This window comes from Thalassophryne amazonica, chromosome 12 (genome assembly GCF_902500255.1).
Source record: "Thalassophryne amazonica chromosome 12, fThaAma1.1, whole genome shotgun sequence".
NCBI lineage: Eukaryota > Metazoa > Chordata > Actinopteri > Batrachoidiformes > Batrachoididae > Thalassophryne > Thalassophryne amazonica.
In genome coordinates, this window is record NC_047114.1 from 63850199 (window position 1) to 63877549 (window position 27351).

At 40.6% G+C, this 27351-nt stretch overlaps 2 protein-coding genes and 1 long non-coding RNA gene across 15 annotated transcripts in view; 2 read left to right on the forward strand and 1 right to left on the reverse strand.

Moving 5' to 3' along the window:
* The window catches only part of LOC117521577 (cold-inducible RNA-binding protein A-like), a 30262-nt gene extending 5725 nt beyond the window's left edge, over positions 1-24537 (forward strand). Inside the window, exons 2-9 of one of the 11 annotated variants that reach the window (XR_004563974.1) lie at positions 183-294; positions 387-493; positions 581-707; positions 785-893; positions 989-1044; positions 4626-4716; positions 5984-6073; positions 6145-6671. Coding sequence is in view for 4 of the 11 variants with exons in the window: in XM_034182903.1 (XP_034038794.1) it covers positions 195-294; positions 387-493; positions 581-707; positions 785-893; positions 989-1044; positions 4145-4158 (513 nt within the window). In the remaining 7 variants the exon portion in view is untranslated. Of the gene's footprint in view, positions 1-182; positions 295-386; positions 494-580; positions 708-784; positions 894-982; positions 1045-4144; positions 5751-5983; positions 6074-6144; positions 6672-23781 lie in introns of those variants that run through there. The other 10 variants (XR_004563972.1, XR_004563971.1, XR_004563973.1 and 7 more) reach the window with 10 other exon arrangements.
* Positions 4068-23731, reverse strand: LOC117521579. Its single transcript, XR_004563979.1, has 2 exons — positions 23442-23731; positions 4068-4243 (listed from the first exon to the last, which is right to left on the reverse strand). It is a non-coding gene; the product is annotated as an uncharacterized LOC117521579 (long non-coding RNA).
* On the forward strand, positions 17736-25609 carry LOC117521576 (cold-inducible RNA-binding protein B-like). Of its 3 annotated transcripts, XR_004563970.1 has the most exons (8): positions 17736-17835; positions 21508-21619; positions 21710-21816; positions 21914-22040; positions 22131-22251; positions 22327-22385; positions 25200-25285; positions 25354-25609. XR_004563970.1 is itself a non-coding variant. In XM_034182902.1 (7 exons), exons 2-7 carry the CDS (start codon positions 21520-21522, stop codon positions 23861-23863), a joined length of 519 nt encoding a protein of 172 aa, XP_034038793.1. In that variant the 5' UTR covers positions 17736-17835; positions 21508-21519; the 3' UTR covers positions 23864-24162. The 3 variants fall into 3 exon arrangements, 2 of the variants coding, with proteins under 2 accessions (XP_034038793.1, XP_034038792.1); XM_034182902.1 differs by lacking the exons at positions 25200-25285; positions 25354-25609 and adding an exon at positions 23859-24162; XM_034182901.1 differs by lacking the exons at positions 25200-25285; positions 25354-25609 and adding an exon at positions 23342-23519 and having other exon boundaries at positions 17737-17835.
* The last annotated feature ends 1742 nt before the right edge of the window (positions 25610-27351 follow it).

The following is a 27351-nucleotide window of genomic DNA, read 5'->3' on the forward strand; positions in this document are numbered from 1 at the left end:
AAATTAGACTAATTTGTGTTCTTGGCACAACTGGAAAAACTTCATTTTGCAACTGGCTAACCCTACCAACCTCCTCAAGGATCTCTCTCCAGTTTACAACAACACTTGCTCCCTGCACAGCATTATTGATGTGGGCTATGATTTTAACGAAAGTAAATATTTCACTTGCGTTTGGTTTGTAGGCTACACTAAAGATGTCTGATGAGGGTAAACTGTTTGTTGGCGGCCTGAGCTTCGAAACAAATGAGGATTCTCTGTCTGCGGCCTTCTCCAAATATGGAGATATTGAAAAGGGTAGGAATGATTTTCGGTTGCAAACTTACAGTTTTTACAGCTGGATAGATTCTTGATAGCAGCCCTGTCACTGAATTAATTTTTCTCAACAGTGGATGTTATCAGAGACCGAGAGAACGGAAAGTCTCGAGGCTTTGGGTTTGTGAAATACGAGAATGTTGAAGATGCGAAAGATGCAATGGCAGCAATGGATGGAAAGGTATATCTGTATTTCACAATAGCTTTCAGTTAGCACAGGATGTGTTTTTATTTATTAATATTTCTTTCTTGTGGTATTGTCTTGCAGTCACTGGATGGACGAACTATCCGTGTGGATTATGCAGGAAGGGGCGGTGGACGTCGGGGTGGTGGCGGCGGTGGCGGTGGCAGCTTTGGGGGTCGTGGCTCAAGATTTGGCCAGAGTCGCGGGAGAGGTGAATAATATTAATCATAAAGCTTATCAATTATAGGTTTGTGTAGCTTTTGCTAACTCAACTCCCCCCCCCCCAAGGTGGCTATAGAGAGGGCGGATATGGTGGATATAGTGACCGGGGTTATCAAAGCAGGGACTACTCTGGTGGATATAGGAGTGGTGGTGGCGGGGGCTACAGAGACAACAGGCAAGTTTGAGAATTGGAATATGGGACTTTCTGTGTTTGTCTGGCTCTGTCAATCCTGGGTACATTTATTCTAATCAAAGAAATGATCCTTGCAGGAATCAAGGAGGGTATGACCGCAGTGGTGGATCGTACCGCGATTCATATGACTATGGTAAGTGACTTATGTGCATCTGTCAGCTACGTTCAGACTTGTTCTATTTAAACTCACACAAAATTGGCCTGCATCTTGATGTTGGCAGTGGCAGCAGCTGTGCCCCCTCCAAAAAACAAAAGAAATTTCAGGTCTAGCAGATCTTAAACTTAAGAGCTCAATTTACAAGGCATTGGCTATAAACTAGATCAGTCCTTCTCAAATATTGGGGTATGGTACGATGCCGGGGGGGAGCATGTGTGACTGCGGTGGACATGTTTTTTTTTTTTTTCTCCTCTTGTACGAGAATAAAGTGTAATTGTACATCCGCTACAGTAGGTGGCAGTGGTGCTCTCATTGTCAGTGTGCGCAGGGAGTATTGAGGACTACAGCACAGCATAATGGAACGCAGCTCTATGTAGAGTCCCCCCCCCATTCAAAAGCTAAGACGAGGAAATATGACGAAGCGTATGTAGCGCTTGGCTTCACTGTGACTATGGTGGGAGATGAGGAAAGACCGGTGTGTCTTAAAATGTTGGCAGTGGACAGCATGAAGCCAAATAAATTAAGGCATCAGTTAGTCATTACACCCCAATCACGCCGATATGCTGCTTGAGTTTTTTCCTGCGAAAATGTGCCGAATCTTGCCAACAATCATCCTGCTTTGTGAATGCTGCTTTAATAAACCAGTGAGCACCGTTAGCATCATATAAGGTGATGTCCCAAATTGCTCAGTGCAAAAAAACCCACATCATAGCAGAGGAGCTGAGCAGCAGTAGACATGGTCTCTGTCATGCAGGATGACACAAGTGCTGCAAGAATAAAAAATCATAAAGAATCAGCACAAATTTTTGTTTTGTCTGTTAGTGTTTTACATATTGTGTTCTGGTCAATTTGAATTTATTTATTTTTGTTTAATTTCATTTCTCAGTATCAAATGGCAGTTGGTCAAAAATGTTTATAGTTTAAATAAGGATTAATTTTCTTTATATTTCAAGCACAGTGGTGCACTTTAAGTTTTTTCTGTTACAGACTAAAAACAGTGTTAAAGTTATTATTTTTAAGTTGATCTAAATGTCTTTGTTTTCTTTAATGTTAAAGATACATTGTTATGCAGAGGTGTACTTACAACAGGTTTATGGACAAATGATATTACGAGGTCTGTTAGAAAACTATTGGACCTTTTTATTTATTTTTTTTTTTCAAAAACCTGATGGATTTGAATCACGTGTGCTTGCATGAGCCAAACTTGAACCTTCTTGCGCATGCGTGAGTTTTTTCACGCCTGTCGGTTGCGTCATTTCCTTGTAAGCAGCCTTTGTGTGAGGATGGGTGGAGTCTCTCGTTTTTTCTTTGCAAGGAAATGGCAGAACAACTGGAGCAGCACGTCTGCATCAAATTTTGTTAGAAACTGGGCCACAGCCAGGTGGAAACTATTCGGATTATTCAGACGGGTTTCGGTGACGATCCTCTCGGCATTACACAGATTAAGGAGTGGTACAACCGATTTAAAGACGGCCGCACAACGGTGGAGAGCGCACCGCGCTCCGATCGGCATCAACACGCTGAAACCGCCGGATCATTTCCAAAGTGAACGCTGTGGTGATGTGGGACCGTCGTGTGATTATCTGAGAAATTGCGTAAGAGGTGGACATGGGCACATTCCACTGTGAAAGAAGATTTTGCCATGAAAAGAATGGCAGCGAAATTCATCGGCACGAAGCTGGTGGCGCAACAAAAGCAGCTCCATGTTGAAGTCTCACAGGACATGCCCAGATCTTGCACCATTCGCAAGATTCAGACAGCTTTCGGTGGCTTTTCAGTCGTGTGACTATCCGAGAAATTGTGGACGAGGAGGACATGCCACAACATGTCCTGTGAGGCTTCAACACGGAGGCGCTGTTGCTGCGCCATCAGCTTCGTGCCGATGAATTTCGCTGCCGCTCTTTTCATGGCAAAATCTTCTTTCACAGTGGAATGTGCTGAAAAAGTGCTGATGTCCACCTCTTCCGCAATTTCTCGGATAATCACACGACAGTCCCACATCACAACGTTCACTTTGCAAATGATCTGGACGTTTCAGCGTGTTGATGCCTCCCGGAGCGCAGCCACCGTTGTGCGGCCGTATTTAAACCGGTTGTACTGCTTCTTAATCTGTGTGATGCTGAGAGGATCATCACCGAAAGCCGTCTGAATAAGCCGAATGGTTTCCACCTGGCTGTCGCCCAGTTTCTGGCAAAATTTGATGCAGTTGCGCTGCTCCAGTCGTTCCGCCATTTCCTTGCAAGGAAAAAAACGATGAACGACTCCACCCATCCTCACACAAAGGCTGCTTACAAGCAAATGCCGCAACCGACAGGCGTGAAAAACTCACGCATGCGCACGAAGGTTCAAGGTTGGCTCATGCAAGTACACGTGATTCAAATCTATCAGGTTTTTGAAAAAAATAAAAAGGTCCGATACTTTTCTAACAGACCTCGCATTTATAGTCGGGGGGGGGGGGGGGGTTTTCTTCCGGGTGGGGGTGTAACAAAATATTTGAGTAGCACTGAACTAGATGAACTTGTACAGTAGGGATTTTGATTATGCTGGCCTGAAGTGAGTCACATACTGTATGAGAAGTCTAAAAGGACCTTTTCAAGACTGCCTGCATATGTAATCACAAATTGAAGGAAGTTTTCAACAAGGTGTCCTCCACTTAGTCAATCTTGTGACATGTAAGTACTTGTATGTAATTGTACTTGTGCTGCGATTTGCTGTTGGAGGCAATTCATGACTGGGTTTGAGTATGCATTTTGCATAGCTAGCTTCCAGTCTTGTCCTTCTGTGAGATAAGAGGTCACATGTACACTACCAAGCCGGTGTGATCACATGACTTTACAGCCACAACACAGTCTTTTTAATATTTTCCCTTCAACATCTGTAATAATCTGGTCCCTGAACTATCAAGGCCTGAAAACTTGACACTTCATAAAGCAGATCTCCCTTCATCTCAGTCAATGGATCCTGTTATGCAAAGATGTGAGGAAGGAGTTTTAATTTTGTCTGGTGGATTTGATTGGGATGTTTGAAACTCCAGTGTTGGAACTTGTCTTTACCTGTGCCCACTTCTTATCCTCAGCTACACACGAGTAAACATCTCCCTGATTCAAGACCATCACTTGGCTGGCTGTATTTCAAAGATGCACTCGAAGAAAAAAATGTCCACGTGTTTGCTGACCTTAGTTCTGTTGTAGCTCAAACATCCAGAAATCCATCCTTTTCCTTGCTTGATTTGACTTTTTTTGTTTGTTTGTTTTTTGTAAGGAATTTTAGTGCTCCAGTTTGTGGCTTTTAAACTTCAACACATGGCTATGTTGCTCAGCATCTACAAATTGGGACTGTTTACCACATCATTGTCTCCTCTGCTATTCACATTTTTCTTCCTTTAATTGAATTATACCCCCTACTCCCCTCAAGTCATCACTGAAGTGAGGGAGAAGCAGTTTAGTTTTGTAAGCTAAAGACTCAAGGGGGTTTATGCTACATTCTTCTGTACTTTGACAAAAAAAAAAAAAAAAAAATAGTTCAACCAAGGCTCCTCTCTGTTCAATTTCCCAAAGAGTGAATCCCTTTCAGACTGGTGAACTACACATCCGAAGTGGCCGGCTGTTCATGAAGTTGCAAATTGCAGCATGCTACAGTCTGCCCAAGGTATCTTATGTGATCTGCTCAGATTTTGATTTTTGAAATGTTCTGTAAAATGGACTCCTCTTGTTTCAGTGATCTAAAAGTGTAACTTGTCTCGTTTGGGGGAGAAATTTTTTTTTCTTGTACTTTGTGTTCTTTGTGTGATCGATTCTTTTATTTTATTTTTATTTTTTTTATTTTTTTCTTGGCTTCATGGAGCCTATTAAACAAACTGTGGAAAATAACCTTGATTCTTTTGCCTTTTACAACTACTGCATGGGGGAGTTGAGCTGACAGCTGTGAAAGTAACTAAATATTACTGTAATGACTGGGAACACCGTTGTACTACAATTGGACAGATTCTATGCAGGGCTAATAATTTGGAAGTAAACTCAAGTTCCATTTTAGTCAGCTTTGATCCAATTGGTTCTAAATAAAAACTCATTGGTGTGCCTGTACTTCTAAATTGCTTTTTTGTTTTTATATAACCCTTGGCCCAGTGAACCTGTACTTGTCTCATTGAATTTGGCTAACTGGATTTCACAGACAACATTTGTCATGCTCAATACTGATGTCAAGCCTCCAGTGAGGTTTGAATTTAAATCCTGAAGTGGTACTTGGAAATGCTGGAAAATCATTAGCTGGTGTCTGGTCATGTTAATGCTTCATTGCGTTCAAGAGATCAGCTACTTCAAAAACCTACAAGTCCTTGGAGAGTGAAGTATTGCGCCTACCAACAAGTGCTCTTCAGAGATGAAAGCTGCTCTCTTGCCTAGGTCATATGTGGAGAAAGTAGGCAATGCACGTGAGGTAAAAATCTTTTGCTTTGCTCACATCCTTCAGACTCAGTTGTAGTTGTCAATGTTTCCTTGAATACCAAAGTTAGTCGCTGTTTAGTCCTGTGCTTCAATTGTCGCCTCCAAACATGCCTTGGCCTCCTTTCCCCCCGATTGACTTCATGAAACAAGCCCATTGAGAAATGTCTGTGTGGAGCTTCTCTGGATTGTAGTGCTCCAGCCTCTTGAGTCCACTAACAAAAGCATTGACCTCTGAATCATGGGTAATGTGCTCAGTCCATTTCTGTCCACTACATTCTCCTTCAAATTTGCCCAAGTACTGTCCTACAGCAGTTCTAATTGATGTCAGCTTGTTCACATTATTTATTTAAAAAAAAAAAAAAAAAAAACCCCGGTGAGTGCCAGACATGAATAATGATGCATGCACTTCTAATGTGATATGTTGACCAAATGTTGTGTGATATGGTTTAATCTGTCCTACGTGTCTTTCTTAGGATGATGGGATTGTTGGCGTTTGCACAGACTGTCTCAACTGAAGGGTTCCACCTCAGATGTCGGTGATGGCTGCAGCTCCACCTGTCAAGGTGGGTTTTTGCAGCTCTTAAAATGGGAGGTTTTGCAAATGATCAGTTTTATAAATTCCTTTGTTTTCCAGGTCCAGCTTGTGGAGCCATCAGACATGGCTGAGGGAAGGAGCTGTGATGGTCCTGCTTGTTGATTCAAGTATTGAAATGGGACACACCACCAGGAACAGTGGCAGTGCAGGTCCAGAGTCTCTGCCTTGTTCTTCACATTGCACCCCCAATTCCGACAGGAAATTGCAGTACACCACCCACCAGTGTGATGGAGAACTTTGAAAGAGTCACACCCATGTCTGCATCATGCATGGCCAAGGAGTTGTAGAAGCATAATTCATGCATGTCTTTTGCCCTGAGTAGCACTTTGAAAATAACAATGCTAAAATACCCTCAGTCTCACGGTCTTCTTTATAATTTGCAGTTGTTACATTGGTATCCCGGTGCAAAGTGTGTGTGGGATATATAAAATTTACATTAAGGTCATACTGTTATGTTCAATAAAGCCCTTCTGTCAAATGAACTACATTTTCAGCCATGTGGGAGCTGCATATTTTTGTGTATTTACACATTTTTAAATTTCTGTTGGGCGTGTAATGTCTTTTTTTTTTTTTTTTTTTTTTTTTAAGCACAGCTGTCGCTTAACAAAATTGTCATGTTTTTAGTGTTACTGTAAATGGGTGCAAGCTGCTCAAAAATAAGACATGCAGCTGGTGTTGGTCATTAAAGAAATCTGCACATGCCATAATTGCTGGTCGCTGATGCATTTTCTTGTTAATTATTAGTGACAGAAACTGACTCATTCTGAACCATTGAATCAATAGGAAGCAGTTATGTTGAAATAGTTCAATATTTTGAAGCATTTGCTACAATTATACGTGGTGACATCGGCTGGCACACCTGTGCAATAATATGCTGTCTAATCAGAATATGTGAAATGAAACTATAACCAAATGAGTTTAAACAGTTTGATTAAATATGTCAAATTAATGGGGGTTATACAACCCCTGGCAAAAACTATGGAATCATCGGCCTCGGAGGATGTTCATTCAGTTGTTTAATTTTGTTGAAAAAAAGCAGATCACAGACATAACACAAAACTAAAGTCATTTCAAATAGCAACTTTCTGGCTTTAAGAAACGTGGCAATCTGTAATGGTTACTTTTTTAGACCAAGCAGAGGGAAAAAATATGGAATCATGAAAAACAAAACGCTCCAACACATCACTAGTATTTTGTTGCACCACCTCTGGCTTTTATAACAGCTTGCAGTCTCTGAGGCATGGACTTAATGAGTGACAAACAGCACTCTTCATCAATCTGGCTCCAACTTTCTCTGATTGCTGTTGCCAGATCAGCTTTGCAGGTTGGAGTCTTGTCATGGACCATTTTCTTCAACTTCCAAAGATTTTCAATTGGATTAAGATCCGGACTATTTGCAGGCCATGACATTGACCCTATGTGTCTTTTTGCAAGGAATGTTTTCACAGTTTTTACTCTATGGCAAGATGCATTATCTTGAAAAATGATCCACCAAAGATTTTCAATTGGATTAAGATCCGGACTTTTTTGTTTAGGTGTTAATAATGGATTTTGTTTAGTTTTTCTGTATGTAAATCCCATTTCCTTTAGGCGGTTTCTTACAGTTCGGTCACAGACTCCAGTTTCCTCCCATTTGTTCCTCATTTGTTGTGCATTTTCGATTTTTGAGACATATTGCTTTAAGTTTTCTGTCTTGACGCTTTGATGTCTTCCTTGGTCTACCAGTATGTTTGCCTTTAACAACCTTCCCATGTTGTTTGTATTTGGTCCAGAGTTTAGACACAGGTGACTGAACAACCAATATCTTTTGCAACATTGCGTGATTTACCCTCTTTTAAGAGTTTGATAATCCTCCTTTGTTTCAATTGACATCTCTCGTGTTGGAGCCATGATTCATGTCAGTCCACTTGGTGCAACAGCTCTCCAGGGTGTGATCACTCCTTTTTAGATGCAGACTAACGAGCAGATCTGATTTGATGCAGGTGTTAGTTTTGGGGAGGAAAATTTACAGGGTGATTCCATTAATTTTTTCCTCAGAATTGAGTGATTCCATTTTTTTTTTTTCCCCTCTGCTTGGTCTAAAAAAGTAACCGTTACTGGCTGCCACAATTTGTTTTCCTGATTTCTTACAGTGTTTCTTAAAACCACAAAGTTGCCATTTGAAATGACTTTAGTTTTGTGTCATATCTGTGATCTGCTTTTTTCCTACAAAATTAAACAACTGAATGAACATCCTCCGAGGCCGGTGATTCCATAATTATTGCCAGGGGTTGTACATGCTTCCCCTGTGTAAATGTTTTAAAGAAATCTGTCAATAACTAAACATTGGTATTTTGATGAAATTATGTAAATAATGGTTTTTAAACCACGTGGAATCTAGGTGCGTGTACAGATTTGGTATTTATGTAAAATTGCTATCTCTATGTAACCATTGATATCGTAATGAAATTACATAAATAGGGGTTTTCAATGTGGCCTACGTGGGTTCGGGGTGGTTTTTACATGGGGCATATAAGCCCCAGGAGGACTGTGGATACTTAGCTATCTCAGCAAAAAGGTGAGTTATGAATTGAGTCAATGTCTTTCAATCACTTTGGTGGAGGTGGATGAGTAAATTGTGGACACAACACAGAGAAATGATTAATTTCCCTCTGCACACCATCAAAAGCAATGTAAATGGCCAAACCTGAACAGGTGTGCATTGCTTCATTGACGTCATACAGGGAGCACTGTGAGTGGAGGATTTTATGTAGGTAGTAAGCGTTTTTCTTGGAATGCTGTGTTCTTTTCAGTCATGCATACCGCCCCTTATGTTCAGATAACTCAATTGCAGTTTCATCTATCCACAGCACTTCATTCCAAAATGAAGCTGGCTTATCCAAATATACTTTACCATACCTCAAGCGACTCTGGTATGTATGCAGAAAAGGCTTCCTCTGCATTACATCATACAGCATTTCCTTGTGCAAAGTGCACTGTACGGTTGAACAACGCACAGAGACACTATCTACAGCAAGATCATGTAGGTCTTTGGAGCAGGTCTGTGTGTTGACTATGACTGTTCTCACCATCCTTTGCTTCAGCTTATCAGATTTTTCTTGGCCTGCCACTTTGGGCCTTAACTAATACTGTGCCTGCGGTCTTCCATTTTCTCACAGTGGAAGCTGAAATCTGAGCTAGCTTTTTGTATCCTTCCCCAAAGCCATGATGATGAACATTCTTTGTTTTCAGGTCATTTGAGAGTTGTTTAGAGGCTCCCATGTCACTCATTAGAAGAGATGCAAAGAGGGGAAACATTTGCAAATGGCCACCTTAAATACCCTTTCTTGTGTTTGGATTCACCTCTGTAAGGAGGTCAAGGGTCAGTGAGCTTACCAAATCAATTTTATGTTCCAATAAGTAGTTGTAAATGTATTCAATAAAATGACAAGTGTGCCCAAATTTATGCACCTGCCTAATTTTAAATAATTCTTGCACACTTTCTGTGAATAGCAGAAACTTCATTTCACTTCTCAAATATCAGTGTGTTTATCTGCTATGTGATATATTTAACTAAAATTTCTGATCCAGACAATAATTCAAAGAAAATCATTAAAATTATCAGGGGTGCCCAAACTTACTGCCATCCTGTATGGTGTGGTCTGCTGGAGCAGCAGTATCACAGAGAGAGGGACAGGAAAAGACTGGATAAGATCATCAGGAAATCCTGGGCTGTCCTTTGGACTCTGTGCAGGAGGTGGGGGACAGGAGGGTCCTGGCTAAACTTACATCTATGCTGGACCACGGGTGTCACCCCCTGCAGGATGTTCTGTCTGCTCTGGAGAGCAGTTTCAGTGACAGACTCATCCACCCTTGCTGTGTGAGGGAGAGATTCCCCAGATCGTTTCTCGGCTGCTGTCAGACTGTACAATGATCAATGCTAGTACTGTGGTAACCATAGCAACCAGGAGAAATCATGTCATTACCTGCTGTATTTATTAGGTGCAATAATTTAACTTATGGTGCACTCAAGTCACTTTACATATATTACACTACATATTACATATATATATAGTACTTATATTTGAACCTGTCCATATTGTAAATATCAGAGTAACTTATCGTACATTTCACGCTGAAGTCATTTTAACTGATCGCTCTCACATCCCGACAGTGTATATCATCCCGGCAGTGCAGCATTGAACTGAACAATGATAGCCTTAGCTTTACCCGGCACTCAGTGCTTTTTTAGTTCTTGTTTTTAAGAGATGCTTGTTTGTTTTATTGCATGCCCTTCTGTCTACTCCTACTGTTCTATGCTGCGATGTGACACTGAAATTTCTCCATTGAGGGATGAATAAAGGCTTTTCTTAACTTGTGCATTCAACTGTATGCCGAGGGATGACCATTTGATACTTTACATTTAGATTTTTCCACATACAGATTAATTCATAAGTTAAATAAGTATGGTGTTGGAGAACTTAACGTGTGGACCGAGGACTTCCTTAGAGGAAGGAAACAGTGTGTTTGCATAAATGGGAACAAGTTGTCATCACTGAGGGTAACAAGTGGGGTCCTTCAGGGATCGGTCCTAGGGCCTGTTTTGTTCTTAGTTTTTATTAATGATTTGTCAGGTGTTCTTTTAGCAAAGAGTAAAACCTTTGCAAATGACACAAAATTGTTTCAGTCTATACTGTCATTAACTGATTATAATTGTAATATGCATATGTCGCAGACATGAATAAGCGAAGCTCGTCAGCATCTCACCATGTCATTTAGGTCTTTCAGACTTTATTTTGAGGAAATACTTCAAGGGAGCATAAGCATGGCAAAAACCTTTCAGCTCCTGGGGGTTGGAGCCCCCCCAGACCTCCACCTTTTTAAGCATTTTTCTTTCTTTGCCTCTCACAACATGCCTGGAAAAGCTCCTTGCCATCTAACCGTGTCCTTTTGGTCCTTCAGACTTTTTCCAGTAAAATTGTTCTTGGGCATGAGCACGACTAAAACATTTCAGCTTCAGACTCCCCGCCTTTTTAAGCATTTTCCTTATTTTGCCTTTCAGCTTCTGGAGGAGCTCTGGCCCCCCATACTCCCGACCCTTTTAAGCATTTTTCTTGTTTTGCTTTTCAATTGACCCCCCCACCCCCCATTACAGCCCTCTTAATCCCATGTCACTTTAAGCATATTTTTTAATGTAGATGTAAATTAATATTCAAAGTTTTCTGCGAGTTGACAGTAGGGCTGTACAATATGGCCAAATTATTGTATCTCAATATTGTCATATATTGTCATGTAAATGTCACTTATATACATGCTGTCCATATTCTTGAGCCGGTTAGGTGGGAAGGGAGAGTTCCCATGGGATAAAAAAGCTTTTCAACCTGCCATCCCTGGTTCTCAAGACCAGGCACCCAAGTGGCTCATATATGTGATATTCGATATGACTGTGATTTGACACAAAGTGCAGCAACAGTGAAAATTAAACATTCTTAAACAAAACAGTAATAATACCACATTCATTTTGCACTCATTATAAGGTTAGGATACTGTGCCCTCCAAAAGTATTGGAATACTTGGGATTTCACACATTTTAATTTCTTTATGCCATTTTAAATACAAGAATTACAAAAAATCAGTTTTATTGCCAGTGTTCTTTAGATAAGTCAGGGGATAGAAACATGAACATTTCCAAGTCACTGAATATGTCTTGGACTTTATTTACATCAATTAAAGGTGGTGGCCACGTGGTTAATGCACTTGGTTTCAGTTCAGAAGGTTCCTGGTTCAAATCTCACCCCTGCCACATTTCTCCATGTAATGTGGAGTTGTGTCAGGAAGGGCATCCAGTGAAAAACTTGTGCCAATTCAACATGCAGATCCACCTTGGATTTGCTATGGCGACCCCGAGTGCAAACAAGGGAGCAGCCGAAGGGACTCACTATGAAGAAATACAAAAGTTTCTTTCACCAAAACATCAAATCTAGGCTTTCATCTCAGATGTACTTTCTGTCAAATTGTAGCTGAACTTTCAGATCATCTTTTTAAGAAAATCCTCCTCTACACCACTTCATCAGAAGCTGGATTTTATATTTTTAATTCATTTATATCAAGTTGTAGAGATTTGCTTTCAGTTTGAGTTAAGGAAGATAATTTTAGAAAAAAGATGTATTTGAAATGGAATAAACAAAATGTGTGAAATGCCAAGTGTTGCAATACTTTTGAGGGCAAGTGGAATCCTGCAAATATAAGCATCACATTCGGCACAAATAATCCATACACATGAACTCTTTAAAAAAAAAAAAAACTGATTGGCCACTTGAATTTTCAATAGGCAGCCAGGTAGGGGTCAATTGAAGAATTAGACAAGGGTCAAAATTAAGATGGTCCAATCATATAGAAAATGACACCACATTATTTGCCTGATCATAAAGATTCCAAAAAAGGTAATAGTTTATAATTATAATATAATCTATGATTGAATGTTATGGAGTTATGAGGTAAAAGCAGCAAGAATGGTGACAGGTCAGTTTCAGTTTGTACAGGGGTTAACAGTTAAAGTTGATCCACTAATTTTGCTCCAGCTGTATTTGTGCTGAATTCAATGCTTGTATCAACATTTGAAGGATTGTTTCATTTATCTGGTGCACAAATAAGCCAACGGCATGAACCAGCTGCTGTCTGTTAGCTTAAACATGTGTCTATAAGGCAACCCAAATTAAAGGAGAAATGCTGCTTTTAACAACCTGGACCTCATTTCTGGCATAAAATACAGTTGTTTACTCACCAATATAAGTTTGCTGTGATTAGAAGTCCACAGTTCAAATGACGTGTTCAGTTCAAATCTGGAGCAAACATTTTTCTTCTACTAAGGTGGATTATAACTTTTTGTGGTACACAGCACAAACTACTGGACAGGAGGAACCTATATTACCCTATATACCCTATATTTGGGTTAAGGTCAATATTCTGGTTTCTAAATCATTAGGAATAACCCGTTTGCATGCTTAAGCAGACAGAGGTACTCCTGTATACATGGTCATTGGTATCATTTGGAATATCCCCATCTAAACAGCGACACATGTCTTACACCGGTGCTTGATTTGGTCTGGCGTTCGTGCAAATCCTGCTTCGTGTAAAACCCCTCACTACACACTTTTCTCAAACAGGCATTAACATTTTCTCACTTTTCTCTCCTGTGTAAACACACTCTCTTTTTTCTTCTGGGCGAGAAGATTTTAAACGGACAGACCCAGAACACAATGCGCGTGCTCTCCCTTCGCTCACTGCCTCTGGGAGTACGGATGCGGGACCCACAAAGAATCCAAGCCATGGCCACGGAGCTCTGCAGCTGCGGTATACCGAGACCCTGCGGCACTGTGGATTTTTGCCGCAAGAAATCTATCCTTGCGGGCTGCCTCCGCATCAAAACAGTGAGCGTATTCTCTGGACCTGTTGCCAGAGTTGGCGCAGCTCCGCACAGCAGAGAGGGGGGCGGTGTGAGTGGCCCGCTGTGGCGTTTACCAAACCCGCAGACTCAGTAAGCGCATCAGAGGCAGAGCAATCGCAGTGATGCTGAGCGGTGTCACAACCGGCCCACCTGATAAGGACGCAGAACACAATGTGCTGTTTACCTCTGCTTCTCTGGTGTCCGGTGGGTTGGCGCGCCGCATACAAGTAGTTGCCGTACTCAAAAGACCAGAGCGCTTCGCTCTCAGACTGCAGGCTTACTTGTAGTTCCTAGGGTTTGTAAGAGTAGAATGGGAGGCAGAGCCTTCAGCTTTCAGGCTCCTCTCCTGTGGAACCAGCTCCCAATTCAGATCAGGGAGACAGATACCCTCTCTACTTTTAAGATTAGGCTTAAAACTTTCCTTTTCGCTAAGGCTTATAGTTAGGGCTGGATCAGGTGACCCTGGACTATCCCTTGGTTATGCTGCTTTAGACGTAGACTGTGGGGGGGTTCCCATGATGCACTGTTTCTTTCTCTTTTTGCTCTGTATGCATCACTCCGCATTTAATCATTAGTGATCGATCTCTGCCCCCTTCCACAGCATGTCTTTTTCCTGGTTCTTTCCCTCGGCCCCAGCCAGTCTCAGCAGAAGACTGCCCCTCCCTGAGCCTGGTTCTGCTGGAGGTTTCTTCCTGTTAAAAGGGAGTTTTTCCTTCCCACTGTAGCCAGGTGCTTGCTCACAGGGGGTCGTTTTGACCGTTGGGGTTTTTCATAATTATTGTGTGGCCTTGCCTTACAATATAAAGCGCCTTGGGGCAACTGTTTGTTGTGATTTGGCGCTATATAAAAAAAGGTTGATTGATTGATTGAAAAGACCAAGATTCCTTGCGGATAGGACATGCGCAGAACACAAAATAATAGTCCTTTCTATGGGGATATCCCGATGCACGTTTACATGACCTGATATTCGGGTTAGAAAAGGAGTAACCCAGGGGTCTTATTCGGGTTTTTAAAAACAGGAATATGAGCATATTCGGGTTTTTGCGGGTGTTTACATGGCTGTGCGCAACCGGGTTATTGTTAATATTCCGGTTATGAAAGGGTTATTGGCTGCATGTAAACGTAGTCAATGAGACTCACTAATTTGAAAATGCAGGTCTTTCAACCAGACTGTAGTGCTGTGACATGTCAATCATCTGTGTCCAGTCAGATTTCAAGCGAGTCCAGTGAAACCCTGGCCTCCACTCTAGCTCCACCCATGCCAGGAAGTGTTCAACATTTCCTGTTTCACTGTGACTGATAAATTGGCACTTCCTGTTTGAGTGTGAGCTTGCCACTGAGTTTCCATGAGATTCCATGGGATCTCATCTGTCAATCCAGGAAGTGTTTAACATTTGAACATTTCCTGTTTTACTGTGGATTTGAAAACTGGCACTTCCTGTTTAGGACGCCCTTGAGTGAGCCCATGAGTGAGCTTTGCGCCGCTTCTGGACACTTCACTCATATTAACAATGACTTAGATAAGCACTGGACTGGTCAAATGAATGGCTACTTGGATTTAATAGTGAAAAATATAAGGTAATGTATTTTAGTGCAAAGAATCCTTGTTATGGGTACCATATGAATGGAGATAATTGACACTTTTATGGAAGAAAAAGATTTAGGGATTTTGTTTCCCAATAAGTTATCATTCTCTAAGCACATAAGTAATGCAGCGGCAAAAGCTAACAGAGTGCTCGGTCTTATCAAAAAGTTGTTCAATTATATTACCAAGGAATCTTTCCTAGTGTTGTATAAGAGTTAGACCTCATTTGGAATATTGTGTGCAAGTGTGGTTCCCCCCTTTTACAGAGGGCCAAGATATGTTAGAAAAAGTTCAACGCAGGACAACAAAAATTGTACCTGGTTTAGGAACTCGGATTTACAACACTAGAAAATAAGAGTCTGTGGGGACTTTGTTGAAGCTTACAAAATATTAAACTGTCATGAAAATATTGATTGTAAAGATTACACTGGTTTGAGAGGCCGCTCGACTATGTTAAAGGTTATTAGAGCAAGATTAAACATTAGATGGATTTTTTTTTTAAGTAATAGATTGTCGCTTTGTGGAATTGGTGTTGTTGGATCTCAGTGTTGCGTTTGATACAGTGGATCGTCGTGTTTTGCTCGATAGGTTGGAGAATTTTTTTGGATTACTGGAAGTGCTCTTGCCTGGTTGACGTCATATCTGTCCAGTCGTTCTCAATGTGTCTTATATAATGGTACTACCTCTGACCTTGGTGACATGAGATTTGGGGTTCCACGGGGATCTGTTTTAGGCCCCTTACTTTTCTCCCTGTATGTGGCTCCCCTTGGGTGTATACTGCGGAGTTTTGGGATTGCCTTTCATTATTACGCTGATGATACTCAGTTGTACATGCCGATAACTGCGGGAAATCTCACTCCCATAAAATCCCTGGAGGACTGTCTTCTATCAGTGAGAAGTTGGATGTCTAGTAACTTCCTACTTTTAAACTTTGATAAGACTGAAATGATGGTTCTTGGTCCTGCAAGACACTGGCATCAGTTTTGACCAGCTGGCGCTCAGCCTGGGTTCGTGTGTCATATATGGACAAAATGAGGAACCTTGGGGTAATTTTTGATCCCATGTTGTCTTTTGACCTCCACATCAGGGATGTTACTAGAATTGCTTTTTTCCATCTGTGAAATATAGCGAGGATCCGCCCCATCCCGTCTATGGCTGATGCTGAGACCCTGATTCATGCTTTTGTTTCTTCTAGACTAGATTATTGTAATGTTATATTTTCAGGGTTACCGCAGTCCAGCATCAGGGGTCTTCACCTGGTTCAGAACGCTGCCGCCAGACTTCTGACACATAGCAGAAGGTCTGAACATATCAAACCCATTTTGGCATCTTTGCACTGGCTGCCTGTCTCTGAGAGAGCAGATTTTAAGGTTTTGTTATGGACTTATAAGGTTGTTCATGGACTGGCGCCATCTTATCTGGCTGATTTGTTGGAACTTTACGTGCCGGCCCGGGCTTTGCGGTCACAGGATGCAGGACTTCTCTGTGTTCCCAGGGTGACGAAGACGTCAACGGGTCAAAGAGCCTTTTCGTATTGTGCACCCACCCTGTGGAATAGTCTTCCTGCGACCATGAGTCAGTCGGAGTCCGTGGACATTTTTAAGTCAAGACTGAAAACCTATTTTTATTCTCTTTCTTATGAATAGTTTTCATTTTTTTAATCTGTTTTATTCTTTTACTTCTGTTTTTAATTATGTATTTGAATTTTTTTATTCATTTTTAATTATTTATTTAAATTTTATGTTGAGTTGTTTTATGTAAGGCACCTTGAGACGGCTTTTGCTGTGATTTGGCGCATTATAAGCTAATTAAATTGAAATTGGAATCATTTCCCGAAGCATGTTATAAATTTGCCCAGTTTTTAAAGATAGGTTTGATCAATATTACTATGGTGTTTAACCTTGCTAGTGTGATTTTATTTATTTATACTATTTATACAAATTAGTATTTTATGGTTTTTAAGTATTGCTGTGGTTTTTAACCTTGGAGTTTTTAATTTATTTATTATTGTTATGGTTTTTAACTTTTGACGTGTGCTTTTATGTACAATCTGTACAAACTTTTTTAAAACACACAATAAATGTTATGTTATTCAGGACAGTTCTTACTGTAAAAAATAAATAAATAAATAGTTGAGTCGAATAAAAATGCAACCAGCTGCAAAAAGCCGGTTTTTCATTTCTCAACTTCAGGCCAGATAGTTGCTGGTTGTTGAGTTCACCCAGAAGAGTAGGTTAAGTTGATTTAACTTTCCATCTCTGGCGGAAGCAGAGATGGAAAGTTCGTTTTTGTTATTGTAGTCTATCTTTTTATGCTTATTTTTCATTATTATCATTATATTTACTGTTGGTATTATTATTGTAGATATATTTGTCATCATTATTATCTCGCTATTCTTCTTATTATTATTATTTTTACAAACACTATGCCTGTAACCATGATTGTCTCTTGACTTGCAAGGACAACATTGGAAATAAGCTTTCATGTGTTACCCTGGTTTACATGTTGCGTGTTTGTATGCAAATGAAGCAGGCCTTTTCTCAACACACGGTGATATACCCTTCGCTACATTAGGTGGCGCTATGAAGCTTTAAACGTGGTATTTGCAACGCAACAACCAAGGAAAAATAGGAAGAAGAGCGCATTGAAAAGCGGGGACTTCCATTTCCTCTTCCCACTCGTCCAGCAGCTCTTTGGTCGTCTACATCGTTTCATTGTTGTAAGTGTTTAAATGTGCTTTGTACATATTTATGCTCAGTATAAGACGGTCTGTTTTACACGAGGTGCACATGTTTCCCACACACCCTATTTATTTATTTTAGGTTCTGTGTAAATTTGTTTGACATTATACATGTTCTGAAAACTTGGTTAAACGCCGCTAAAGCGTTCTTTTGAGTTTCTTACGATCAAAATTCTCACTAAAAGGAAGTTCGTCATAGTTTGTTGCGCCGCGTCGTGTTTCTTTACACAATAGCAGACAGGCGTAAAATGGCGCCGAAACTAAAAAGCTAATCGGCTAAACCGCGTTAGTGGGCCTCAGGCCTACTCCCAATCCACTCGAGTGTGGTTAAACGTAAATTGTTTCGGATTTTAAAATGATGCTAAGAAGAAAAGTTCCCGAAAGACAAACTATTTGTGACATATGTAGTAAATGGGCTGTTTATTTGTATCACGCCACGTTTCCGTCTGATGCGGACAGTCTTACGTTGGCTTCGACTGACCACGAGTTTGCTCTAATCCATACTATTTCAACATACACTCTACCTGCATGATGTCTTGCGCAGTTATCAAACATTAACATTAGATATTTTTAGTCTGCGCGTCCTTGTAGGGACGAAAGTTAGCAGTGTGACAATGTTTTCACCAGAAGTCACACAGCCTGCTGAAAATCTAGCTAGCTGTTGCCAGTATGGGATGTAGTCACGTAATTTGCACATGGCGGGAAGATGGATTTTTATTTTTTTTTTAGGGGGTCCATAACTCATTTTTGTGTCCATAACTCATTTGGCTATTTGCACGGCAACTTGGAACCACTTGTATAAACAAACATACTGCATTAAATGAGTTATGGACATGCCTGCCGTTAGAACAGGGTCGGCCTTTTGCCAACAGTCTTACCGTGCAAATAGCCAAATGAGAAAAAAAAAATCTAAACTGAAAAATATTAGTTATGACATCTTGAATGCAGTATATTTGTTTATACAAGTAGTTTCAACCACCAGTCTTGCCGTGTGAATAGCCACTTTTTTTTTTTTTTTTGAAGGTTGGATTATTTGTGTGGGGGAGGGGGAGGCGCTATCTCTTTAGTTATGAAGTTTCTTTTGGGAAACTTGGTAGTTGAGCAGAACAAGGAGTTTAGGTGACATGACTGATCGCTATGCAGGTGTTGGAACGTTTTGGTATGACTAACAGTGCTATTGCTTGCTGTTAAAACTAGTAGTGGTCTGAGACAAAAGGCTCCTAAATGCAAGACTCTAAACTCAGATTAGGTGGAACTTTATTGATCCCTTGGGAAGACTCCCTCAAGGAAATTAAGGTTCCTGCAGCATTGTACAGCAGCACACGGGGTAAGAAGCACAGAGTATGAAAAGTGTCAATGTCCCATGCTCTATTTTTACCTTAGATTATTAAAAGCCCACCACCTCAAACCCACACGTGCACTCAGTGGCTCAGGATTATACCTGTATTCCAAAATTTTGATATACAAAGTGAAAATTTCCACTTTTGCATCCCACACACATAATCTACATAACACTGTGGACCTGACACATTGCACTCCAATCAACATTGTTTTCAACAATATTCCAGATTATGAAGCAGTACTCCTTTAGTGTGTGGCTAGGGCTGCAGCTATATATATATATTTTTAAATGGATTATTCTAGCAATTTTTAAAAATTGGATAAAATGTACTTTTGCATTTCTAAACAAATAGTCCAGGGCTCCCCTAAAGCAATAGCACAATGTTGCAGCACCATCATGCAGAAGATTTGGATCTTTCCTGGCTCGGCACACACTGACACCAGACTGTAAGCACAGGCGATCAGTGTAACCCTCAGTCAGGCTGCTTGTGAATATGAGCACAGCCTTTAGGAAAAAACTAGGCTTCTCCACAAAAGCCCGCTCTGCACCCTGTTAATGAAAATGCTGATCAAATCCAAATAAAGGCAGCTTTGGCATAGACTTGACTTAAAGTGCATGTAGAGCGCAGCACAGCCATCGGAACAAACCAATTTGTTGTGGTTTGTTATATATACACTCAACAAAAATATAAACACAACACTTTTGGTTTTGCTCCCATTTTGTATGAGATGAACTCAAAGATCTAAATCTTTTTCCACATACACAATATCACCATTTCTCTCAAATATTGTTCACAAACCAGTCTAAATCTGTGATAGTGAGCACTTCTCCTTTGCTGAGATAATCCATCCCACCTCACAGGTGTGCCATATCAAGATGCTGATTAGACACCGTGATTAGTGCACAGGTGTGCCTTAGACTGCCCACAATAAAAGGCCACTCTGAAAGGTGCAGTTTTATCACACAGCACAATGCCACAGATGTCGCAAGATTTGAGGGAGCGTGCAGTTGGCATGCTGACAGCAGGAATGTCAACCAGAGCTGTTGATCGTGTATTGAATGTTCATGTCTCTACCATAAGCCGTCTCCAAAGTTGTTTCAGAGAATTTGGCAGTACATCCAACCAGCCTCACAACCGCAGACCACATGTAACCACACCAGCCCAGGACCTCCACATCCAGCATGTTCACCTCCAAGACGTCTGAGACCAGCCACTCGGACAGCTGCTGAAACAATCGGTTTGCATAACCAAAGAATTTCTGCACAAACTGTCAGAAACCGTCTCAGGGAAGCTCATCTGCATGCTCGTCGTCCTCATCGGGGTCTCGAGCTGACTCCAGTTCGTCGTCGTAACCGACTTGAGTGGGCAAATGCTCACATTTGCTGGCGTTTGGCACGTTGGAGAGGTGTTCTCTTCACGGATGATGCCAAGGAGATGTGTTGCACTGCATGAGGCAAATGGTGGTCACACCAGATACTGCCTGGTATCCCCCCCAATTAAACAAAATTGCACCTTTCAGAGTGGCCTTTTATTGTGGGCAGTCTAAGGCACACCTGTGCACTAATCATGGTGTCTAATCAGCATCTTGACATGGCACACCTGTGAGGTGGGATGGATTATCTCAGCAAAGAAGTGCTCACTATCACAGATTTTGACTGGTTTGTGAACAATATTTGAGGGAAATGGTGATATTGTGTATGTGGAAAAAGTTTTAGATCTTTAAGTTCATCTCATACAAAATGGGAGCAAAACCAAGTGTTGCATTTATATTTTTGTTGAGTGTGTGTGTGTGTGTGTTTATATATATATATATATATATATATATATATATATATATATACATATATATATATATATATATATATATATATATATATATATATATATATATATATATACATATATACATATATATACACACACACACACTGCGTTTCAGCCCCAGGTGCAGCCTGAGATGTCACCAAAACTCAATTCTCACAACTTGGGGTTTCTGGGCAGTTATTAGAGGCGGGTGAAATCAAGCTAATTTCTCCATGTTTGACTTTCTCTGGGTGAATTGCTCCAAAAATAAAAATAAACAATTTGTCAGTATTTTCATAACTTAGAATTGTCAGCCCATTTGGCACTTCATTTACTAGTGATATGCACTTTAAATACAGCTATTGGCCTCTTTTTCTCCTATCTTCTAGTAAGATGTTAGTAATTTTCTTCAATTGGCTAAATGACTTGGAGCTAGAATAGCAATGACTCTGGCTTTGTCAACACATGATTTTAACTAAATATTTCACTTGCATTTTGTCTGTAGGCTACACTAAAGATGTCTGATGAAGGTAAACTGTTTGTTGGAGGCCTGAGCTTCGAGACAAATGAAGATTCTCTGTCTGGAGCCTTCTCCAAATATGGGGAGATTGAAAAAGGTAGGTAGGAATGACTACTTTAATTGTAAGCTACCAGTTTATACAGCTGGATAGACTCATGATAACAGCTGAATTAATCTTTCACAACAGTGGATGTTATCAGAGACAGAGAGACTGGAAGGTCTCGAGGCTTTGGCTTTGTGAAATATGAGAATCCTGAAGATGCAAAGGATGCATTGGGTGGAATGGATGGAAAGGTATGGTTGAAATCTTTCACATTAGCTTGCCTGTTGGTGCTAAATGTGTTGTGCTGCCTAATCACATCAATTTCTCTCTTCTGGTGATGTCTTTCAGTCACTGGATGGGCGAACCATCCGTGTGGATTACGCAGGAAGAGGGGGTGGACGTCGGGGTGGTGGCGGTGGTGGTGCCGGTGGCTTTGGAGGCCGTGGCTCAAGATTTGGCCAGAGTCGCGGGAGAGGTGGTTAAGATGCTTCATTATTGACATGGAGCAATCATAAGTTTGTGTAGGTCTTGCTAAACTGTTTATTTACACTCTCCCCCAAACTAGGTGGCTATAGAGAGGGTGGATATGGCGGCTATAGTGACAGGAGTTATGGCGGTGGTGACCGAGGTTATCAAAGCAGGGACTACTCTGGTGGCTATAAGAGTGGTGGCTACAGAGACAGCAGGTAAGTTTCAGAATTGGAATATGGGACATTCTGTGCTTTGTCTGGGTCTGTTCTAATCAAAGATGATCCTTTCAGGAATCAAGGAGGATATGACCGCAGCAGTGGTGGATCGTACCGTGATTCATATGACTATGGTAAGTGACTTATGTGCATCTGTCAGCTATGTTCAGGCTGTTCTATTTAAACAAATCACACCAAATTGACCTGCATCTTGATGTTGGCAGTGGCAGCAGCTGTGCCCCCTCCAAAACAAAATACATTTCAGGTCCAGCAGAGCTTACACTTGAGAACTCAATTTCCAAGGTGTTGGCTATAAACTGGTGAACTTGTACAGTAGGGATTTTGATTATACTGACCAACTCATGAAAAGTCAGACCAGCAATTTTGTTAAAGGCCATATTAAGGAATTAGAGCCATTAAACCAGGCACTTGCATGCTCATGCTCGTATCTTGGTTCACAGATCCTATCCATTGAGTCATAAGTGTAAATGCGCTTCTGTGCAATGGCTTAATGTTTGCTATACATTTGGGCTTTGTCGTGGAGAAGGTTCATATTCAGCAGAGTCCCTCTCCATGCATGTGAGTCACATACTGACGAAGTTGAAAAGGACCTTGTTTAAGACTGCCTGCATAAAATCACAAAATGTAGGAAGTTTTCCACAATGAGTCCTACTTAATGTTTCATTCAAAAACATTTGCTTTATCATGTGACATGCAAGTACTTGTATGTAATTGTACTGGTGCTGTGGCTTACTGTTGGAGGCAATTCATGACGAATTAAGTACACATTCTGCATGGCTAGCTTCTAGTCTTGGTGTCCCTTGAGATAAGTGTTCACATGGCTTTACAGCCAGCAGTCTCTTAATATTTTCCTTTCAACATCTGTAATAACCTGGTCCCTGAACTATCAAGGCCTGAAAACTTGACACTTCATAAAGCAGATCTCCCTTCATCTCAGTCAGTGGAGCCTGTTATACAAAGGTGTGATGGAAGGGTTTTTAGTTTTGTCTAATGGGTTTGATTGGGATGTTTTGAAACTCCGCTTTTGGAACTGTGCGTGTCTTTACCTGTGCCCACTTCTTATCCTCAGCTACACACGAGTAAACATCTCCCTGATTCAAGATCATCACTTGGCCGGCTGTATTTCAAAGATGCACTCCTCCAAGAAAAAAATGTCCACGTTTGCTGACTTTAGTTGTGTAGTTCTGTTGTAGCTCAAGCATCCAAAAATGTAGCCATGAGTTTTGGTGATTCCTTAAACTATTGTTTTAAACAACTTTACAGTCCATCCTTTTCCTTATTTGGCTTTTTTTTTAAGGAATTTGTTTAGTACTTAAACTCCAGTTTGTGGCTTTTAAATTTCAACACATGGCTATGTTGCTCAGCATCTACAAATTGGGACTGTTTACCACATCCTTGTCTCTGCTATTCACATTTTTCTTCCTTGACTTGGATTATACCCCCTACTCCCCTCAAGTCATCACTGACATGAGGGAGAAGTAGCAGTTTCGTCTCAAGTTAAAGATTCAGGGGGGTTTATGCTAAATTCCTCTGTACTTTGACAAAAATAGTTCAACCAAGGCTCCTCTCTGTTCAATTTCCCAAAGAGTGAATCCCTTTCAGACTGGTGAACTACACATCCGAAGTGGCCGGCTGTTCATGAAGTTGCAAATTGCAGCATGCTACAGTCTGCCCAAGGTATCTTATGTGATCTGCTCAGATTCTGATTTTTGAAATGTTCTGTAAAATGGACTCATCTTGTTTCAGTGATCTAAAAGTGTAACTCGTGTCCCCTCAGTAATCTCATTTGGGGGAGAAAGTTTTTTGTACTTTATGTTCTTTGTGTGATCGATCCTTTTTTATATATTGTTTTCTTGGCTTCATGGAGCCTATTAAACAGACTGTGGAAAAAAAAAACTTGATTCTTTTGCCTTTTAAAACTACTGCATGGGGGAGTTGAGCTGACAGCTGTGAATATAACTTACTGTAATGACTGGGAACAGTTGTACTACAATTGGCCAGATTCCATGCAGGGCTGATAATTTGGAAGTAAACTCAAGTTCCATTTTAGTCAGCTATGATCCAATTGGTTCTAAATAAAACTCATTGGTGTGCCTGTACTTCTAAATTGCTTTTTTGTTTTTTATATAACCCTTGGCCCAGCGAACCTGTACTTGTCTCAAAATTCAATTTGGCTAACTGGATTTCACAGGCAACATTTGTCATGCTCAATACTGATGTCAAGCCTCCAGTGAGGTTTGAATTTAAATCCTGAAGTGGTACTTGGAAATGCTGGAAAATCATTAGCTGGTGTCTGGTCATGTTAATGCTTCATTGCGTTCAAGAAATCAGCTACTTCAAAAACCTACAAGTCCTTGGAGAGTGAAGTATTGCGCCTACCAACAAGTGCTCTTCAGAGATGAAAGCTGCTCTCTTGCCTAGGTCATATGTGGAGAAAGTAGGCAATGCACGTGAGGTAAAAATCTTTTGCTTTGCTCACATCCTTCAGACTCAGTTGTAGTTGTCAATGTTTCCTTGAATACCAAAGTTAATCGCTGTTTAGTCCTGTGCTTCAATTGTCGCCTCCAAACATGCCTTGGCCTCCTTTCCCCCCGATTGACTTCATGAAACAAGCCCATTGAGAAATGTCTGTGGAGCTTCTCTGGATTGTAGTGCTCCAGCCTCTTGAGTCCACTAACAAAAGCATTGACCTCTGAATCATGGGTAATGTGCTCAGTCCATTTCTGTCCACTACATTCTCCTTCAAATTTGCCCAAGTACTGTCCTACAGCAGTTCTAATTGATGTGCCAGGTGTCAGTTTGTTCACTTTAATAAAAAAAAAAAAAGCGGTGAGTGCCAGACATGAATAATGATGCATGCACTTCTAATGTCATGTTGAGCAAATGTTGGGTGGCATAGTTTAATCCGTCCTACATGTCTTTCTTAGGATGATTGTTGAAGCTTGCACTGGACTGTCTTGTCTGAAAGGTTCCACTTCAGATGGATGTGATGGCTGCAGCGCCACCTGTCAAGGTGGGTTCTTGTAGCTCTTAAAATGAGGTTTTTGTATGTGATCCATTATAAATGCCTTGTTTTTCCAGGTTCAGCTTGTTAGACGAGTGGAACTGTCAAGCATGGCTGTGGGAAGGAGCCATGACGATACACTTGAGTCGAGGACTGAAATGGGCTTCGTTTTAATGAATTTTAGTACAGTTGGACTGCATACTAACTTGCGTCAATATGATGTTCCTTTGTGGGCTTCAGTGAAGTTTCATTGATGTGCTTTTCTATTTGCATATCAAGCTTGTGCAGTATTCTCTCTGGCTGTAAAAATGTGAATAAACTACTTGACCTTAATTGTGTACTGTTCACATTGCGGGAACTAAAACTTATCCAGGCCCTGTATTTGCATATTATGACCACTCCAAATTGAGATGTCTTCTAGTGTTGACTGTAAGGCTTCAGCTTTGAAATGCCTTTTTCTTTGAAATGCCTTTGTAAACAAGCCTTACATTTAATGATGCCAGAAAATGTTGACGTCGGAAATCTGGTCACCCTTTAATGAGGCAGGATGTCAAAGTGGCTAACTGCCTCACAATGACTGTTTACTGGATTGGCTGAAACGGCGCCTGTTATCCAATTCGCTTTTTGTTCTAGCAGGCACCCAAAACGATAAAGGTTTGTGCTTTTCTTGTCGATGGAGCATGTGTCGAGCACCTTTAGTTTTCTCTATCATACTATATCTGTTGCTGCCATACCAGCTTCCATTAGTCCTTAGAAAGTGATCTTCCAAATAGTGTAGCAGAAAATATTTACAAAGGAATTATGCAAATGAAGGACTTGAACATACCAAGTGTCCATTTGAATTTGCAATAGGCAGCCAGGTAGGGTTAATTGAATTACACGGGGCAAAATTGACGCTCTAATCATGCTAAACTGTATTGAGCATAGTTTCTAAATTATAGATTGGACTGAAAGTTATGGGGTTAAAAATGGTGTTGGTCAATTTCGGTTTGTACAGGAGTCGCTCCAATTTTGGTAAAATGTGAATTATTTGTTCTGTCACCATTTGCAGAATTGTTTATTTGCTGCACTAAAGAATTTAAATTAATTGCAATGAGAATTAATGATTAGCTGGAGTTCACCAACACTACATCACAAGAACAATTTGCTTTGAATTTAGGAATACCTGCAGACTTAAAGATAGCTTTTAAATGTACTTTATTACCCTTATTGTGTAAAGTGTTGCTTAACCCCTAGATGCATAAGTGGGTCAAAAATGACGCAGTCAGGTTGTTTTCTTGTAATATCTTTGTAATGAAAAATTATTTCATATTCCTCAAACATGTTTTTGATATGACATTTACATTTTAAGAAATTAGTGTTTTTGTATTACTACTCCAAGCTTCGATAAGTGAGTCAAAAATGACCCGCGGGCAATCCAAAGGGTGCTTTTGATTTTTATAAACTGGCTGTCAGGAAATTGGGCTATCAGTAAAAAAAAAAAAAAAGAAATGGGGGTGTTCACAATAATAGTGTAGCATGTAGTCACTGAGTTGGTCAATTTTGAGGAACAATCAGGTGTGAATCAAATGTCCCCTATTTAAGGATGAAGCAGCACCTGTTGAACATGCTTTTTCCTTTGAAAGCCTGAGCAAAATGGGACGTTCAAGACATTGTTCAGAAGAACAGCGTAGTTTGATTAAAAAGTTGATTAGAAAAAAAAAACTCGAAGAAAATGGAAAACCACCATGAAAATGGATAGAAGTAAAATTCTTTTTGGGTCCAAGGGCCGCAGACAGTTTGTGAGATGACCCCCAAACTCTGAATTCAAGCCACAGTTCACAGTGAAGACAGTGAAGCATGGTGGTGCAAGCATCATGATATGGGCATGTTTCTCCTACTATGGTGTTGGGCCTATATATTGCATACCAGGTATCATGGATCAGTTTGTATATGTCAAAATACTTGAGTTCATGTTGCCTTATGCTGAAGAGGACATGCCCTTGAAATGGGTGTTTCAACAAGACAATGACGCCAAGCACACTAGTAAACCAGCAAAATTAATGCCTTGCAGATGTGAAGAAATCATGAAAAAC